Genomic DNA, 19,947 nt, shown 5'->3' on the forward strand with positions numbered 1-19,947 from the left:
CAAGTGGGGCATTCTAGTAAAAGCAGCCAACTGTGGAGTTAGCCTGTTGCCACCAGGCCACTCCACCAGAAAAAGCAAGCTAGGCCAGGAACAACTAAGCAAAACAGGTAGAAAAAGCATTCATCTCAATCATTTTTGGAATTATTTATTATTTTGAACCCAAGAACCACTGATAATTAGCACAATCCAATAAAACAGAGGAAGCAGCAGCTTAAACAAAGTAAAATACATGTTAGATTGTAAGTCTGGTTACAAGCTTAAAATGACCCAGACAGGGATATTTGTTGCTGTTAGGAAATCCCCTTGAGACCTGGGTACACTGCCACAGGTTTGCAATGTTTCACAGGGCCAAGGGAGGCCATGAGTTGCCTTTGGTGTGGGGCCAAGAGGTAATAGTTCATGAAAATAGTGACTTGTATCTGAAGATTAAGAAAAATCATGCTGCAGAAGAGGGGAGGGGAGGGTGGGTAGGAGGTGCCTGAAGGTCAGAAGCTGAGCTCAAGCCCAAGCCCTGAGGTGGTGCAATTTGTAAATCAACTTGGGCGAGTCAGCTCATCTCTGCAATGTCATTCTGTGCTGCTATAGCTGAGGTGGAGGGCAGTGCTTTGGTTTCCTAAAAGGGCAGTCACTGAAACATAAAATTAATAGCCAGCATCCCAAGTTCCTCAACTGCAACAAAAATACATGTGATTAGGTCTTTCAGCAGTATCATACCTAGCAGTACCAGCTGAAGTGGGTCTATTTCCAGATAGCAAAATGCAAGAATAAATGCACAACACAGTCAGCTTCCCTGGCCTGACTCAGAGCATCAAGGACAGGGGCTCAGAGGCTGTGACAACTCATGACGCTTAAAATGTGTCCAATGAAAAAAGGAGGTACTGCTCCTCTGCATTATGAAAAGCTCTTCCAAGAGTATTAAAATCTCAAGATAACAAAATAACTGAACACACAATGCATGTGTATTTGTACCTAATATATTACCTATATCTTATTAACAAAAATTACATTTTTCATTATATATTTCTTGGATCTGAAGTTTTTATTCATACTCAGTAATTCATTTAAAGGACAAATCTGTCTCTATTTTCCACATCATCAGGAAATATACCACATTCACTGTTTCTGATTTGCACTTTCCCAGGAAATTTATTTTGTGCCTGTTTTATAAGAGTGTCCTCTTGTGCTATCATGTCGATATCCTATTCTATTTCCATTGTTTTTCATAAACCAAGGAACATACGGTTTTTCTTTAAAAAGTTAGATATTTTTCTTATTAATTCTGTATCATGATATTTACAGCTGAGGAAAAACTATTTTAACTGAAGTGAAAAATAGTTAAGAATGGCAAATGATACAGTTCACTTAGAGTTTACAAAAAAATGTTTATCGGATAGACATTTAATAAATAACACAAGCACTTGGAAAAAGTCCTTTGAAAGCAGGCCTATGGATATCACCTGCATCCTTCGCACAGATTTTGTTAAGAAAAGGCCAGATCTAAAAATGTACTCTGTCAAGAAACAAGCAGACCAAATGCATATGTAATGGTAGGTATTCTAAATAGAGGTTTATATGGTGTCCATTTGGAGTGACTGACATGAATACCATTTGTAGAAGCATTAGTCTAAATCCTTTACTCGGCGACAGATTTCCTCTGTGAAGTCTGAGCATTTTGCGTTGCCTCCCAAATCTTTTGTTAAGCTCTGAGAAATGGAAAAAGGGAAAATAAAAATGTATTCACATGCTAAACTAAACCAAAGGTAATTTTATTTAAAGCCCTCAAGGAGATTGCCAGCCAAGGAAGTTACTGGGCTGCTCTGACTTTCATTTAGTGCCTCATTTCAAAGTGAAGTGCTACCCCCCACCTGCCCACCCCCTGGATCAGGAAAATCCAATAAGATAATGTACACAGAACACCCTGAAAAAGAACGAGGTGTTCTCGATGGAAAGGGAAGCAGGGAAGTTTTCTCCTTGTTCATATAATAGACCCTAAGAAAAATTGGCTGATTGTGGACACTTAACTGAAAGCAAATCTAAACCAAAGGTTTCATAAAGTCCTTGGGGAATTTTTAAAGGTGAAAAAACTTAAGACTATGATTTATTTTTGGTGGCTGGTAAACAAATACTAAATACCACAGAATTAAATCACTAATTCTGAAACCTTCCTCTTTTTTTTTTTTTTTTTGACACAGAGTCTCACTGTGTTGCCCCGACTAGAGTACTGTGGTGTCAGCCTAGCTCACAGCAACCTCAGACTCCTGGGCTCAAGCAATCCTTCTGCCTCAGCCTCCTGAGTAGCTGGGACTACAGACATGTGCCACCATGCCCGGCTAATTTTTTATGTATATTTTTAGTTGGCCAATTAATTTCTCTATATTTTTTAGTAGAGACAGGGTCTTGTTCTTACTCAGTCTGGTTTCGAACTCCTGACCTTGAGCAATTTGCCCACCTCGGCCCCTCAGAGTGCTAGAATTATAGGTGTGAGCCACCACACCCGGCCTAAACATCCCTCTTTAGGAAAGAAAGTCATCCATACAACCAAACTGTTCTGACAGTTTATCCTCTCTTTACTGAAAACAGACCTCAATATATTTAATTGTCTTTATTTTCCCACCTTACATAATTCAAAGGGCCCACTGTGTCATTCAAGTACCTCTCTGCTAGGCTCCAGAGTATAACTTTCCAAGTATAGCTTCAGAATGAAAATGAAATCTTATGCCCTCTAATGTATTGTAATTATAAGGCTGTCAAAAACAAGCCTGGATTTCTTGCATTTTGGCCAGAAGATTTAATTTCAAGTTACAGAATTTTTTTAAAAAGAAGGAGCCAACTTTGAAGACATTATACGAAGTGAAATAAGCCAGACACTATGGACAAATGCTGTCTGACTTCACTTAGGTGAGGCACCTAGAGTAGTCAAATTCATAGAGAGAGAAAGTAGAACGGTGGTTGCCAGGGCTGGGAGGAGGTGGAAGGAGGAGTTATTGTTTAATGGGGACAGAGTTCCAGTACAGGAAATGAAAAAGGTCTGGAGACGATTGGTGGTGATGATGACATAATAATACTCTATGTTACTGAACGGTATATCTAAAAATGGCTCAAATGGAAAATTGTGTGTCTGTGTATATATATATTTTTAACAATTTTAAAAAAGGATGTCAAATTAGGGATCAGAGGGATCTTTGAGGCCCAGACTCGTGAAGCCATCACTTCCTCTGACCCCCCTCACTTTGAGAATAATCCACCACACTCCTTCCACAGGCCACGACTGCTATGAAGGCAGTGAAGCTTGTTAGGTAAGAGCTGGAATGAGTGTGAACACCAACTTTGTCATTAGGAACTATGAGACCTTGGACAAATTACTTAATCTCTCTGTGCCTCAGTTTCCTCATTGATAAAATGGGATTAATAATAGTATCTACTTCACAGAGTAGTAGAAAAGATTTGCTGAGATTATATATATATATATATAACTTAAAATCATGTAAGTATTCAATTAATACTAGCCATTGACCAGGCGTGGTGGCTCATGCCCACAATCCTAGTACTCAGAGAGGCCAAGGCGGGAGGATCACCTGAGGTCAGGAGTTCAAGATCAGCAATAGTGAGACCCCATCTTTACTAAAAACAGAAAAAAATTAGCTAGGCAACTAAAATAGAAAAAATTAGCCAGGCATGGTGGCATGTGCTTGTAGTCCCAGCTACTTGGGAGGCTGATGCAGGAGGATTGCTTGAACCCAGGAGTTTGAGGTTGCTGTGAGCTATGATGATGCCACTGTACTCTAGCCTGGGTGACTCTGTCTCAAAAAAAAAAAAAAAACAACAAAAAACCCCCATGATTATTACTTTTATACAACTTCTGTATTGCTTTTGTATTATAAATGCAGATAGTATAACATATAAGAATATTGTACCATAGACACATCCACATCTGTATCTGCTACTAGATTCCAAGACTCTTGAGACCCAGGACCTTATCTTACTCATCATTTTATTACATTTTTCACACCTTATAATGTACATTCAATAGATGTCTGTTGTGAGGAGGAAAAAGCTGCCTATAAATATTACTAAACTTGGCCATAATCACACAGTTAACAACAGGATAACTGGGCCTGCACATGACTCTGGCTCCCAAACCACTGCTTTCCACTGCACACTGATGTCTCTGCTCAGTGCTTAAGCTTTCTTGGACGAACATTTGATCCTCAGAAAACACAGACATGTGCACGCATATCCAGTTCAATAGGGGAGCCCACAGTAAGCATCCTTGTTCAACATCAAATCCTTGGCTCTCTTGAGAACTATTATCTGTCCCTGCCACACAGATAAAACATGTGGAAGAAATGTATTTTTACCCAGCATAAGAAAGTCAAGTTTACCATTACCTTTCCATCCTTAATTGTAGCAAAACAGGCAGACTCAATTCTTGCAGCATGGTCAACAAGTCCCATGTGGCGCAGCATCATCACAGCACTGAGCAGGAGGGCCGTGGGGTTGGCCATGTCCTTGCCTGCGATGTCTGGGGCAGTCCCGTGAACCTGTGCACCAGGAAAAGTTTCAGCCTCAGGAGGGAGACAAGAACTAATTGCTCTCTAAGAAGAAATATTTACTGAAAGCTACTGTGTGCAATTCATCTGACACAGATCTTAGAAATGAAGCCTACGAGAAGTATAAAAATATGGACCAACAATCTTTTCTAGTCAATTTTTGGTAAAGTATCTTAATGAGGAAGGAAGTATACATAATAAAGAAATATCTGGAGGGAAATGAAGGAACAAACCATGCTTTATATAAAAAAAAAACAAAGCACCGTTTTCTTTTACAATTTGAAAAACTCAAGAGTTAAAACATATTTATACAGATAACTCCTCCTGAGTTCTCATGCTTTTCTGACCTGAATTCTACTTTAGGTGTCAAGGTCCTTACCGATTCAAAGATTGCGACCCCATTGGCTCCAATATTGCCACTTGGTGTCACACCAAGACCGCCAATTAATCCAGCACACAGGTCACTAGGGACAGAAACACATTTCAAAGGATACTTTGAGAAATAAAACATCTCACCTAGCACCCAGATTTTAGTTTTGAAATACCATTCTCCACTAAAAGGATCCAGGGTTCCTTGCAGAAATGGCTGATTCCAGGGCTAAGGTTAGGAAATTACACATGAGGCTGGAGCATCAACCTGGGCCAGAAAGCAAGGAGGAGCTCAAAGAATTAAGGGCCCTGTCAAAAGGACACAGGGGACAGTGAAGGGATCCCCACTGGCCAAGTTGGGGTAACTTGAGTATCAATATAAATGATAATAGTGATGGATATACCACTGAATAAAATAGAATACCACGAGCCTATAGTGACATGGATAAATAAGTAAACAAATAAATAAACAAGAAGATCTTATCCTTACGGTAGACTGCCAACAATAAATGTAGAAGGAATGACAGGCCTAGAAAAAAATCACCATTTAGCCAGCACCTTATGTCCGGGTTGGGGGTAGGAGGGGAGGGAGGAGAGAGAGACAGGGCAGAAGAAGGAGGAGGAGGATGAGGAGGAAGAAGAAGGAAAGAGATGGAAGAGAGGGAAAGGGAAAAGAAAGAAAGCAGGGAAGTAACAAAGTACATGTGGTGAAATGTTAATTAATGTCTGGGGAATCTGGGTGCTGAGTGTAAGGAAATTCTTTGTTCTATTCTCAGCTTTTCAGTTAGTCTGAAATTATGTCAAAAGTTATAAAAAATTTTATAAATGACCATCCATCTACCTAGCTATACAAAACAAAACATTGAAATTAATAAATCAATAAAATATCTGAAAAACAGGAAGAGTGAACTAATTATAGGCAGAAATAGCCCAGCATCGATTTCCAAATAAACGAACAACCTGCCCAACATGTAATAATTGATATCACCACTTGAATTGTTAAAATTCAACTCATATCTTATAATAAATGCTATACTTTATAAATACTTGATTGAAAATTTTAAGCTATATTTTAGGAATCTTTATAAATAAACCATAGACTAAAAAGAATGCAGTCAGACTCACCTAAGGATGTCTCCATACAAATTTGGCATAACGAGAACATCAAATTGGGAAGGATCTTGTACCATCTATAAGGAATACATTTGTGTATTTAGCAATCAAAAACTGCACAGTACACACATACTATTCACCATAAAAAGTAGCAGATAAGTGCATATATACTTACATTCAAACATACTGTATCAAGGTACATCTCATTAAATTTAATATCTTTACAGTTTTCTGCAACTTCCCTGCATTTTTGCAGAAAAAGCCCATCTGACATCCGCCTGTATTTAATCAAATAAAAACTGCTGAGAACAAAGACTTGCATAAAGAAGACAATCAAATCAAAGAAGTAAAGTAAGCTCAAGAAATTAAAATTCCAGAAGCCAAGGTGTCTGATTTCAATTACAGTAAAATTATTTCTTAGGTAGTTAATAAATTGCAAGTTGAAAATGTTTTGGAACCCTTCTTAAAGCATAAAAGAGCAAAAGCATGGAAATAGTTTGATCATTAAAGACTATATTTTTATAGTGTTATCTAGCAAGAACTAAGAAATATGCATTAATATTATTAAACTTGCTTTAAAAGGTTAACTTAATTTAAATTACTTTATTATTTTGCATGTTCAACATTTTTCTTGTTAGGAAACCTGTTTCTTAATGTGGCTGCTGGCCACAGTATCTGGGGACCCAGAGTCTCCAGCTTCCTTCTCTGATAACCCTCGGTCCCCTCCTGAAATTTCCAAGACCTGAATTCCTGCCCCTCCTCATTTGCTCCTGTCATTCACCCAGTGAAGCACAGAAAGGAGATGACAGAAATGCCAGACTCTCTGATTGTCACGAGGTTCTTTTCCAGAGATATCAGGAATCAATGACCGAGCTGGTGAGAAAAAAGGGAGGCTCCGTCACTGCTCTCCCCACAATAAAGCAAGGCAGGGCGCCAGCCCCTGCAGGTACTCACATGATGTTGGCTTTGTGCACAGCCGTGACATTGCTCCGGTGATTGTTTCGGGCATATTCAAAGGCAAACTCAGCGATGCGCTTGCTTGCCGCCTCGGTGATGAGCTTGATACTCTGCACGACTCCATCAACGATCTCAAAGAGAGGAAGAATCACTTCACTGGAAAGGTTATGGCAACAACTCAGTTTGAGACAGCTGGTGGTGTGCAGATGGTGTCATCTGTGGCATGCTTATACAGTGCCAGCTAGCATGGCTAGCATCACCCACACAGTATATCAATGGGGTTTATATTAACCCTAGCCCCATGAGGAAGGTATTGTAAGTTCCACTGCACAGATAAGGAAAACTGAAGTACAGGGATGGTCACTGGCCCAAGAGTATACCTGTGAAGTAGGAGATTCAAAATCAAAATTCAAAAAATGTATTCCCAGGCCGGTGTCCTGAACCACCAACACCCTGATCCTCCTGGTATCTACTGGAGCATTGTTGGCCAGAGACTCAGCAACAAGACAAACACACACAACTCCTCACAGAGGTAAAAACAATCTGTCTTTGGGAGATATTTTCCACTGGGAGTTTGAACAACTGTCCCAACTGCACAGAAAGCAACAGAAGTATCTGAAGTATCTGAGGTGAACATACCACATGCTCAATTCCACTGTATTCTCCTTCCGTGTTCTCTCGAATAGTGACAATATTTACATCCGTGTAAGGGGTTTTATAGCCTTCAATTGAGACACATGGTCGGACATTCGCATAAAGGTCAAATGTTTTACGGAGCAATAAATTCATAGATGGGTGACCGGCTGCTATTGGGGTCTTTAAAGGGCCTGTAATAAAGAAGAATACCCAGATGACAACAGAATGCATTCTGGTCTTGTGTGTGACCTACCAAGCCACCTGGGCTACTTTGCAAAATGTATTCTAACTTCACCCTTTCCATCAAAGGAAGGAGGAAATTTCCTCATGGAAGCTTTCTGGAACATTAACTGCATTTCTCATTTTGACAACTTCCTGAGGACCAAGCATTGTATTAAGATCATGTGCTTGATGTTATCTAATCCTCACCATCATCCCACATGGCCCAGGCCTTATTTAGCTTAAATGCATAAACTTTCAAAAATATAACACCTGTGGCAGAAATAAATCATAACCATCGTCTCCCTCCAATGCTACCTTTCAAGCCCATCTTGTTCTTATCCATGGACTCTTTGGCTTCTGAAGGGATCATCCACTTTCCTCCGGGTCCCTGAATGGCTGTGACATTCCGCTCCTCCCACTGAATAGGCGCCTAGATGCCACCACAGAGCACAGTGAGCTGGAAAGACTTAAGTGAGACTGACATTCACATTATGATGATAAACAAACTTCTTCAACTTGGGATGCAACTGGTAAACACAGGTACACTGAAGGTCCAGAAAGTTCCTGGCATGCAAGAGGAGAGGTCATTCTCCTCTTTACCACATTACACACACCCAGCCATCACTCCTAGCCACCACCTGCCCACTTATTTTTTTCACAAGGACTCTTAAGGTGGCTATAATTAAATTATCACAAGAAGCAGAGAAATATGATTCATAGAAAACATTACACAGTGCTGATACATGAATGAACCCTGAAAACATACTAAGTGAAGGAAGCCAGTCATAAAAGACCATGTATTATAAGATTCCATTCATGTGAAATGCCCAGAACAGGCAAATCTATATAGACAGAAGGTAGATGACTGGTTAGTTGTCTAGGGCTGGGCAGAGAAATGGGTGAGGGGTGGGTAGGAGGAGGAACAAGGAGTGACTGACTGCTATGAGGGATGGAATTTCTTTTTGGGTGATGAAAATGTTCTAAAATTAGATTTCAATGATGATTGCATAACTCTGTGAATATATTAAAAACCATTGAATTGAAACATATACTTTAAATGAGTGAATTATATCACAATAAAGCTATTTTAGAAAACAAATATTATATAATCTATGAAGGTACCAGTTTAAGGTATAGTGTCCCCCTTCTTTCAACCTACATCCTTCATGTATGTTTGCAACATTGACAGCCAGCACACTGAGCATGTTCTATGAACAGAAGCGCAGGGTAAGATACAGTGCTGTTCAAAAGGAGCTTACAACCGAGTAAACAATCATACTGCAGTTCCCGTGCAGAATCTGCCACTTGACGAATATCATCTCCTCTGTAGCAGTTTCAATTAGAAACTCATATAGACAAAAAATGTTCATATAGTTTAAATAAATTTCGTTCTTCAACTTATAGCTATTGGTGTCATAACCATCACTGATTTAATCTTACATGTTATTTCACCTAACGACTGTAAATAACAACAAAGCATCATGTCAAACAAAGGCCAAGTGCCCTAAATCCCCAAAACAAAAATATTTAAAAATATCTACCTGTTAGAAGCAATAACACCTCATTTTTGATAATATATCAGAAGGTTTTTTTAAAGATTCTTTCAAAAGCTCCTATATAGTTGTTTGATTTTATTCTCTTTTTGCAAAAAGGTAGAATGAGGTAGACAAAAAGGTAGAATGAGGTAATTTGGAAGGATTTCAAAGACCCTAAACCCAAGCAGGGCTCAAAGAGCCACAAACACTGCAGTATTGCTTTCATTACTTTATATGTAACTGATGTCAAAGTAACAGCTTAAACTATCAACAATGGCAATAGCAAGCAGCCCTGAGACACATGCTGTTAAAGTAACAATCTGTGGATTTTAATGACAGACCTTACCAACTTTTATAGAAATGTGTATAATTCATTGTAAGAGTTCACAGAATCCAAGTGGCTAAGAAAACTTTTCAAGGAATTATTGCTAAACATATTTTTTAAGCCCACTTACTTTGGCAGCATCAAAAATCTTCATAACTGCAGCTGAAATTTCTGGGCCAATACCATCTCCTGGAATTAAAGTTACTGTCTGAACCTGAATATAAGAAATCACCAAAGAAGACAATAAGAACTTATTTTTGAAAATTTAAAAAAAGAATATTATTGACAGAGAAATCCACAGTATGGGGTGTCTCAAAAAGATTCAAATGCTGTTAAGAAAACAGCCCTACCTCCCCCAGGATCATTGAAGGGAGGGAGGAATCCATGGATAAGAGATTCCACAATTCTACTCTTTACCTGAGTTCAAAGGTTTAAAAAGAATTCAAATGATGTTCTTTATAAATTAGATTACCAAGTAGACTTCCCAACTGATATTTCTTTTCAGAGAAGCTATACAAAGACCAATTAATTCAAATCATTAAAGGCAGAGACAGCAAAAAATATTAACAATGTTCTCTACCTAAAATTTAGACAGTTTCTCATAAAGGCAAGTGCTTTCCTTTCCAATTGATCCTAAAAAGTGTTTTGTGCAACTTCTTTAGACTTACAAAATACTTTCAGATACATTTCCAGAATATCACTGAGGTCTGCTGTAGTACTCAGAGAAAATCAGACTTCACATCAAAGAGAGAAACCTCCTTTTTTTTTGTTTCTCTATAAAATTGACTCCTTTAAGATAAGAGTAATCTAAATAAGCTCAGCAAAGTTGATTTGTAAGAATAGTATATGTGATCATACCTGCAAAGCCCGAGTCACATTCAGAATGACAGTAAGTACATTTACAATATAACATCAATGACTTCTTTCAAAGGCTTCATGCAAAATGAAACCAGCATTGCAAATGAAAAATATGGAAGGGGAAAAGATCAGAGGATTTAAATGAGGTAAGATAATTTTCAGACCTCCTCTCTCCATTTGAGAACTATACATTTTATTATTTGGGGACTTTCTCCCACCTAGGAGTTTGGCCCAGACAATGGCTCCTGGCCTTTTTCAGTTCCAGTTGCTTGAGCTACATTTTTTAAAAATCACTAATTCAAGTTTCCTGGTACTCTCCCTTCTAATGATATCCCTTGGACAGGTGGACTAATTATTTCTGAATTTTTCTGTACAATTGAAGAAACCCTTGTAAAAATTAGTATCTCCTCTTATTTCTTCAAAAATAATCTCCTTTACCAGGCTAATATTTTTCTTTTAACGAAAAGCCTGAAAATTAAACTATAGTAGAGAGCAATGATTATTTCATCAGCTTTAGGAATGCGTTTGAAATGCTAGCTTTGCTATCCTTCAGTTGAAGTATAAGCCTTGTTCCACATTCTTTTGCATAAGAGGAGTCAAAAGAACCCTTTGGCTACTTCTTCCTGTTTTCCCAATATGTAATAATGAATGTCATCAAACTACCAGAAAATCTATTAATACTTTTCTTCCACAGTATAGGAAGTAAATGGGGAAAAAATGTACTATGGGCTAATAAATTCCTCATGGCCTAAGAAGTTATATGGGAGTACAGGAATTATGAAATCCAAATCAGATTCCCATAAATAGGGGGTAAAACAAAAACAAATAGGAAGTCACTGACCCACAGTCTTAGAATGTTCCAATAATGTGGTATCAGCTTTGAAAGCACAGAAATCCAATGCTGGGAATTCTAAAAGCAGCAGATTTAATGAGCAATAGATGATCCACTAACATGAGACTCTATAATGACTGTATAAGCCTACAGGGCTTATAGATGTTTCAAGCATTCCCAATTGGCAATCAATCTACTGTTTTTAGGGAAGCTCACAAAATAAAAATGCAAAGCAGGTTTTGAAGCTTCTCAACAACTTTCTTTCAACTTGTACTAGTTTTAAAAAAACTATCTCACCAAAAGGAGACTGAAATAAAATAACAGACACAAGTGGCATTTCTATCTATTTTTAACATGGCTCCTCCAAGATATTAATGCAATAAGTTTACATAGATGGCTATAATATAATTCTTTTACAGATGCAAGTGATCTAATAGATTTGTGCATGTTAGCTAATAATTTCAATACACATTATAAGGCCAATTTTCCCTAGTTTTAAATAAATGGAGATAAAATGCTAGATAATAAATGTATTAGAGCATCTTTCTTGAGAAACTTCTAAAACGAAAAAATAAAAGACATAATTATACTCACACCACCAGCAAAACCTCTGGTCACCTGTTTTGGGTTGTGGAATGCCCCCAGCAGCCGAGAGACCTGTATTAATATCAACAGAGAAATGTCATGCATAGAATTAAACCACATACACCAAACAGTGGAGATGAAGATGAAACCATGCTGACAGCTGACAATGCTACAAATCTGCATAGATATATTCAGGAACATGACAGGAACACTTTTCTCACATATTAGCTCCATGTGGCAAGCTATCTCAGATTTGAAAACCTAAACATTCAGTTTTTCACTTTTTTTTTGAGACAGAATCTTGCTGTCACCTTGGTAGAGTGCTGTGGCATCAGCTTAGCTCACAAGAACCTCAAATTTCTGGGCACAAGTGATCCTCCTGCCTGACCCTCCCGAAAGCTGGGACTACAGGCATGCACCACCATGCCCAGCTAATATTTTCTATTTTTATTAGAAACAAGGTCTTGCTTTTGCTCAGGCTGGTCTCGAATTCCTGACCTAAAGTGATTCTCCCGCCTCAGTCTCCCAGAGTGCTAGGATTACAGGTGTGAGCCACCGCGCTCAGCCCAGTTTTTTACTTTTGATCTGAGAATTTAAGTACTATATATTTTCAAAGTCTATTTTAAGAATATGCATTGTCAAACAAAGATGTCAAGCAAAAGATACTTTTTAGCTCAAACACTGGACTTTTCTTGGATGATCTGGAAGGTTTTATGTCAACATTCTTGACTACCAGATCAATTTGGGGGTAACACATACTTCAAGAAAATACGAATTTCAGAGCCAGGAGGTTCTTATGAAATCCAGAGCACACCTCACTTATTTTGTAAGTGGAGACACTGGGCTCAAAGAGTAAGAATTTGCATAAGGTCACACAGTGACTAACAAGCAAAATGGAAACCAGAATCCAGGTCTTCTGACTCCTAGTTCAGCATTCTTTCAATAACACATTATGTTTATTCTTCTCCCATGAATATTAAGAAATTACCTTTTATACTAAAAATCTAAGAAAGTTCATTTAATACCACTTAATGCCTATGCTATACAGAATGAAGATTTTTTAAATAATTTATTTCTTCTGATAATATAGGTAACATGGTCATTATTTGCTGGGACTGGGGAAAGACATAAATAAAAACTACCCAATAATCCCACCATCCCAAGATATTACCATTGGTACGTTTTTTGTTTTTTTTTTCCTCCCAATGAATACTAGCATACACCAGAAATAAATTTAAAAGGGTATTTTGAACTTTAATAACTCAGTCCTTGAGAACTGGTACAAAGTCATATTATATTAAAGTCATACCATATCATAATAATATTAAAAAATTAGGTATATAAACTAAAAGTATTAATATTCATTGACAATTTTAAAGGTAACTTTTTCTCATGCTAGATACATGAGCAAAGATACATCTGTTATGTCCTGTCTGTCTTCCTTTTTGGGGCCTGAACCTTTGCTGAAACAGTGGCTACTGCTAATAATGAGATACTAACCAACAGGCAAAAAACGTATGAACAAATTGTGCTCTCTAATCTTCTGGTATCTATAGTCATGTCTCCGGATCAAAATAAAAGGGCCAAACCCCAAAGAATATTCCATGCCAAAAGCATTAGCCAAAATCTTAATACTAGGACATGATTCATCCACCAGCAAATGGGCTATGGAAGGGAGGCCATTTAAAGGCTATGTTGTGACAAGCAGAGTATAAAATTGACAGGAGTCCTTCTGCTAACTTCACCCCCAAGTAGGGAAAAGACATTCACACAAAACAGATTCATGTCCTTGTGACAGAAGACCTGACCAAAAAAAATGATTTACAATGCAAATCCATGCATGAACTAAATATAAGGTGAAAAATAAAAAAATAAAAGACTATATATTTTTTTCTAAAAAAAAAGAAAAAGGCAAACCCAAGTGCACGGATTTTTATGTTTTGGTCACTGTTGTATCTCCAGTGCCTGGAACAGTGCATGGCTCATAGTAGGTACTCGATAGTTTTTGAAAACATGGAGTCCAGCCTCAATCATATCTCTATCTGAAGAGAGTGTCCACTCTAACAAACAGCCTTAATACCTGCAATGATTTTCTTTAGCAACCAGTTTTTTCCATATTTGTCATCTCTCCTCCATGATCCTAGAATAAAGTAGTACTACATCTAAGTCATTAGAAAGACCCAGAATTTTAAGTCAAAATTTTTAAAGCATAGGCTCTTTCCTACTTTATATTGTACTTATACATGTATCATTATATTTCTGTAAAATCTGGAGAGACAGGTATCAGTGGCCCTTTTCAGATGAGGAAACTGAAGCCAGGGTCACAGAGCCGGGACCAAAACCCCAAACTTCTGACTTTATGTTCTGGGCCATCTTAATCCATAGTTCCTCATTTCCCTTTTTACCTTCAGACTCCAACTTAAAAACGTATAAATATAGTGTTGGATGTATGTCAGGACTCAGTACATCCTTGCTGATGGGGAACTGGCTCGTTATAATTATTGTATTTTAGAGGCAGAAGTCTTTAGAAACTCACTATTTTCTCTACATGAAAAACTTTTTTTTTTTTTTTTTTTTTTTTTTGAGACAGAGTCTCGCTTTGTTGCCCAGGCTAGAGTGAGTGCCGTGGCGTCAGCCTAGCTCACAGCAACCTCAGACTCCTGGGCTCGAGTGATCCTGCTGCCTCAGCCTCCCGAGTAGCTGGGACTACAGGCATGCGCCACCGTGCCCGGCTAATTTTTTATATATATATCAGTTGGCCAATTAATTTCTTTCTATTTATAGTAGAGACGGGGTCTCGCTCTTGCTCAGGCTGGTTTTGAACTCCTGACCTTGAGCAATCCGCCCGCCTCGGCCTCCCAAGAGCTAGGATTACAGGCGTGAGCCACAGCGCCCGGCCATGAAAAACTTTTTAAAGCTGCAGATTATTCCCCCTCCCCCGTCCCCCAAATAAAATCTTAAATGGAGACCCAATAGAAGAACTGCTGTGATTGAAACTGGCATCTGGCTCAGCATCCCCACCATCCTGGGGTCAGCCTCTGAGGCACCTTCTGTTCCAACCTCTAAAATGAGAAACTGACCCAGAAGAAGTCAAATGACTCTGCCAAAGGTCACATGGCAAGTCCATGCCAGAAGAGAACCTCATCTTCTGACTCTACAACCCAACCCTTTTTGAACACCTACTATGAGATATTTTTTTCTTGTAGAACACACTAAAGGTAAAACAAATTTACCAGCACATTCATTAACAGTGTTGCTTTAGTCCCTTATTCTTTTTTTTTTTTTTTTTTTTTGAGACAGAGTCTCACTCTCTTCCCCAGGCTTGAGTGCCATGGCATCAGCCTAACTCACAGCAACCTCAAACTCCTGGGCTCAAGCAATCCTTCTGCCTCAGCTTCCCGAGTAGCTGGGACTACAGGCAAGCGCCACCATGCCTGGCTAATTTTTTCTATATATTTTTAGTTGGCCAATTAATATCTTTCTATTTTTAGTAGACACAGGGTCTCGCTCTTGCTCAGGCTGGTTTCGAACGCCTGACCTTGAGCAATACTCCCTCCTCCGCCTCCCAGAGTGCTAGGATTACAGGCGTGAGCCACCGCGCCCGGTCCATAGTCCCTCATTCTGAAGGCTTAATGTATCTACCAAAAATGAATTAGGTGTTAAGTGAAAGCTCAGTGATTAAAGGATTGATTTCTGTTTTCAGTCACACAGAAGTTGCCTTACCTTTGGGAGCAAATGTGACATAGATACTATCTTAAGCAAATCTGGTCTCTTGCCTCTATTAACTTGTGACAAAAAAAAAAAAAAAAAAAAAATCTGGTCTCAAGAGGGTGACAAACTAGAATCCAGTTACTGAGCAAAAATTCCAGTTATTGGTGCTCAAGAATCACTGCCTGTGTGACGACCACAAAGATAAATATATTGATAGCTAAGAAAGCTCCAGATTTTTGTCTTCCTTCTGAACTAGGTGTGCTTTCACATACATCACTTTCTGTGTCTGTGTGATAGGGTCTCATTCTGTTGCCCGGGCTAAAGTGCAGTGGTGATACCCTGTGTCTATGCAACCTTGAACTCCTGGGCTCAGTTGAGCCTCCTGCCTCAGCCTCTCAATGCACTGGGATTTCAGGTGCACACCATCACACAGGCTAAGTTTTCTTACTTATTTATTTTTAGAGATGGGGTCTTACTATGTTGCCCAGGCTGGTCTTGAACTCTGGGCAATCCTCTTGCCTCTGCCTCAGGCGTGAGCTACTGTGCCCAGCCCACATACATTATTTTATTTACTACTCAAACAACTCCATGACACAAGCATACAGATTTCACAGATAGGCATACTGAGGATTCTCTAGATGTTAAGTAGTTTGTTCAGGGTCACACAGCTAATCAGTGGTGGCATTGACAGGATTTAAATTTGAGACTCCTAAATTCCAGCAAAGAGATCTTTTGACTAAATAACAGTGCATCTCTGGCCCTCTCTTAAATTGAAAACCAAGGAGAAAAGTAGTATAAAACTTTACAGAAGGCCGGGCGCTGTGGCTCACGCCTGTAATCCTAGCTCTTGGGAGGCCGAGGCGGGCGGATTGCTCGAGGTCAGGAGTTCAAAACCAGCCTGAGCAAGAGCGAGACCCCGTCTCTACTATAAATAGAAAGAAATTAATTGGCCAACTGATATATATATATAAAAAATTAGCCGGGCATGGTGGCGCATGCCTGTAGTCCCAGCTACTCGGGGGGCTGAGGCAGAAGGATCACTCAAGCCCAGGAGTTTGAGGTTGCTGTGAGCTAGGCTGACGCCACGGCACTCACTCTAGCCTGGGCAACAAAGTGAGACTCTGTCTCAAAAAAAAAAAAAAAAAAAAAAAACTTTACAGAAAAAAATTAAATTGCTTATGATAGATTAAAGCAACAGGAAGGAGACCCTAGGCCTATTTTCCCCTGTACCCATAATGTGCTATGGGACTCTGGCCAGACAGCAGGCAGAACAGAACTGAGAACTGGGAAACAAGACACTTGGGTTCCTCTACCAACTCTGGCACCGACTTCCTGTGTGACCTTGAACAAGTTGGTCTACAGACACAGGTTAGCTCCTCAGAGAAACCAAGAAATAGCATAGATAATCTGAAACCCTTTCCAGTTTCGGTTGAGCTGCCGAGGAGAGCTAAAGCTCTCTATATCGCAGGATTCCCACGGATAGAAGGAAGAAGGCAGGCGCTGCTGGTTAATCCCCTCCCAAGGGTTCGGATGGTTAATTCCAAGATGTAAGATGCCCTTTGTCCTTTGAAAGGGAAACAGCTACAAGAGCACCAGAGGTCAGACTGGAAAGAGCTCCAAGAGGAAAAATATCTGGCAGGAAAAGGGGCCCCGGCATTCCCTCGCCTGATAAATCGTGCCAAACCCAACGCCCGCGGTCCCTGCAGTTACTCAGTCAAGCGACCAGCCACCGGAGGAGAGGCCTGCGCCGTGCTGGGGGCCTGTCCGCGCGATCAGCACGGCAACAGGGCCCCAGCCTCGAAGGCGGCCGGATGGCAGAGGCGGGGGAGACTGCCAGGACCGTCCCTGGCTCTGCGCTAGGCCTGGCCTTTGGCCGGGCGGACGTGGGGAGTGGCTCGGGTGTCACTAGGAGCAGGGCCGGCGCCTCCGCCTTGACCTTGACGCCGTCCCGGCCTCAGGCGCCGCTGTCCCCAGGCAGGGCTCCTACGTACTGCGCGCCGGCCACGGAGTGCGCCGCAAAGGCGACCAGGACGGGCTCCCAAACTGTCCCCGCGGGCCGCGCGCCACCGCCTCCCCACCGGCCCGCGCGCTCGGCCCCGTCCAGCACGCGGCCTGCTCGCCCGCCCGAGCTGCCCGCCACACGCCGGCCTGCCAGCGCTCACCTTGGAGATCCACGCGGGCACGGCCATCGCGTCCCCTCGGCTCACCTCGGCTACAGCGGCGGCAGTGTGCGCAAGCGCCGGCCAGTCCCCGGAACCCCGCCTCCCCGCGTGGCCACGCCCCCTGAAGCCCGCCCCCGCGGGCCCGCGCTTCCCCGCTGGCCAATCGCCCGGCTCGGCTCGCGGCGACTTGCTGGGCTGCAGCCCGGAAGCTGCCTGGTTGGGATCCGCGGGAAGCTTCCTTCCTCTCCTGCATTCATGACCTGCTTCTAGGCCGAGACGTTTGCTCCGCGCCTGCTAGGTGGCCGGTAATTTTCTAGAGTTAGGGCATATAGCGCTTCTCACGGAGCTTACAGTGCCGTGGAGGAAGACATAATTTCTCATTCCACAAAAAGTTTTTTGATCTGGCCCTTATTGAATCCGATTTTGATTTTTTAACACTTTCATTGAGATATAACTTATATATCATAAAATTCACTCACTGTAAGTGTACAGTTGGATAATTTTTAGTATATGTAAACAGTACACAACCATTACCACAATCCAGTTTTTGAACATACAAAAATGTGCCCGTGCCCATTTTCAATCCTCCCATCCTCAGTCCCAGGCAACTACTGATCTGTCTTTGTAGCTCTACAAATATTTTTGAGTGCCAACTAGATGCCAGGCACTGTTCTAAGTGCTGGTGCTTACGGCCCATTGGGAAAGACAGGCGTCAATCAAGTATCACACAAATACATGTCATTAAAACTGTTGTGTCAAGAAGCAAAAAGAGCAAGGAGCTCTATGGTATAACGCCAACGTGCAACAGGCACTGGAGGTCCAGTGATTATTCCCCAGGGTTTGGGCCTAGAGTCAGACACACAGTGAAGCCCCACCAGTCCACCCAGTTGGTGAGACTCAGCACTGCCTTCCACAGAAAGCTTATTTCCTAACCCCATGAGGACAAGGTCATGGAGTCCCAGCCTCCCTGCCCTACCTGCTCAAGCCCCTGTGGAGGATCAGCTCCATCTGTGCTGCCAGAGCCACCCCACTAGCTCCTCTGGGGTCCCAGCCACCCCAGAGTCCATCCTTCCTCGGCCAGGCTCCTCTGTGTGGGCACCTTGGCACATAATTGATGGCAAAGAAAGGGCTGGATTTTCAGCTCCCAGGACCTGCCTGAGGAAGACCCCACCAAGCCTCCCCCCCACTACCCCCAACACATCAAACTGGCTAGGAGGCATCCCAGAAGTGGTGGCCTCAGCCCACGTTTCAATTCTAAAAGCAATAATTATCTTGACTTTTCCTTGGTGTTTCACTCGGGACAATGCCAGACTGCCTGGACCTTTTCGCCAGCTTGGAGGTTGTGACTTAGCAGACAAAAGCTATTTCTGGAAGCCCTGCTTATGAGCAAAGTCTATTATAACAAACTTTTCAAACTGTTGTGCATTATTTCATTAAAGCTAACATTAAATTAAAAAAAAAAAAGAGCTATGGCAAAGCAAAATCAGGCAACCTGATCCAAACCTAACCTGGAGGCCAGGGAAGGCTTTTCTGAGGAAATAACAACCATACTCACTTTCCCCCTCATCCTCTCCTTATCAATCACAGACAGTCCTGAGCTCCTACTGATCGTCAGACCCCTAGCTAGGTGCCAGGGGGAGGTTGGTTGATTTAGATTAGATCCCTTTCATCCCACCTTGGAAAGGGCTCAGTCCAGAGAGGAGCTGCCCACCTCTGAGCTGAGTGCAGTGGAGAAGTGGTGCCAAGGGCTTTCATGAAATAAAATAATAAACTGCGGCTAAATCTGTGGCCTTGTCAGGAAGGAGGGCTCTCTGAACCTCTTCCTGTTGGGGCCCTTCCCCCCATTAGGTCCTGGCAGTGTCACCCTGAAGTGTTCTCCCATGGTCCTTCCACCCCCACTGTCACCCTTGCCCTCCTTCAGGCCTGACCACCCGCCCAGACTCTTACAACAGCCTCTTCCCCTGCCAATCTGCCCCTCCCCGTCCTCTCTCCCTACAGCCCCCTCTCCTCTTCAAGCACATCTCTGACCAGGGCTCACTCATCCCGGCTTTCCCTTGCATTCTCCTCCCACACCATTGTCTTTTTTTTTTGG

At 41.4% G+C, this 19,947-nt stretch overlaps 1 protein-coding gene across 3 annotated transcripts; it reads right to left on the reverse strand.

The window, feature by feature from the left end:
• Window positions 1–129: 129 nt before the first annotated feature.
• Window positions 130–17,956, reverse strand: IDH3A (isocitrate dehydrogenase (NAD(+)) 3 catalytic subunit alpha). 3 transcript variants are annotated; one of them, XM_012739422.2, is made up of 11 exons: window positions 17,856–17,956; window positions 11,992–12,054; window positions 9,838–9,921; window positions 8,163–8,277; window positions 7,629–7,816; window positions 6,987–7,120; window positions 6,208–6,310; window positions 6,045–6,109; window positions 4,930–5,014; window positions 4,389–4,541; window positions 130–1,703 (listed from the first exon to the last, which is right to left on the reverse strand). In XM_012739422.2, exons 1-11 carry the CDS (start codon window positions 17,880–17,882, stop codon window positions 1,620–1,622), a joined length of 1,101 nt encoding a protein of 366 aa, XP_012594876.1. In that variant the 5' UTR covers window positions 17,883–17,956; the 3' UTR covers window positions 130–1,619. The 3 variants fall into 3 exon arrangements, with proteins under 3 accessions (XP_012594876.1, XP_012594877.1, XP_075860720.1); XM_012739423.2 differs by lacking the exon at window positions 17,856–17,956 and adding an exon at window positions 17,630–17,751; XM_076004605.1 differs by lacking the exon at window positions 17,856–17,956 and adding an exon at window positions 17,404–17,428.
• Window positions 17,957–19,947: the final 1,991 nt, after the last annotated feature.

Source organism: Microcebus murinus, chromosome 6 (genome assembly GCF_040939455.1).
Source record: "Microcebus murinus isolate Inina chromosome 6, M.murinus_Inina_mat1.0, whole genome shotgun sequence".
Lineage (NCBI taxonomy): Eukaryota > Metazoa > Chordata > Mammalia > Primates > Cheirogaleidae > Microcebus > Microcebus murinus.

Excerpts from the sequence above, each read along its gene's own strand:
- IDH3A (XM_012739422.2), bottom strand. The coding sequence starts at position 17,882 with ATGGCCGTGCCCGCGTGGATCTCCAAG. Across the intron at positions 12,055-17,855 it reads TGCCCGCGTGGATCTCCAAG|GTCTCTCGGCTGCTGGGGGC; the intron begins GTGAGCGCTGGC and ends ATATTAATACAG. Across the intron at positions 7,817-8,162 it reads GAACAAGATGGGCTTGAAAG|GCCCTTTAAAGACCCCAATA; the intron begins GTAGCATTGGAG and ends TCTTTATTACAG.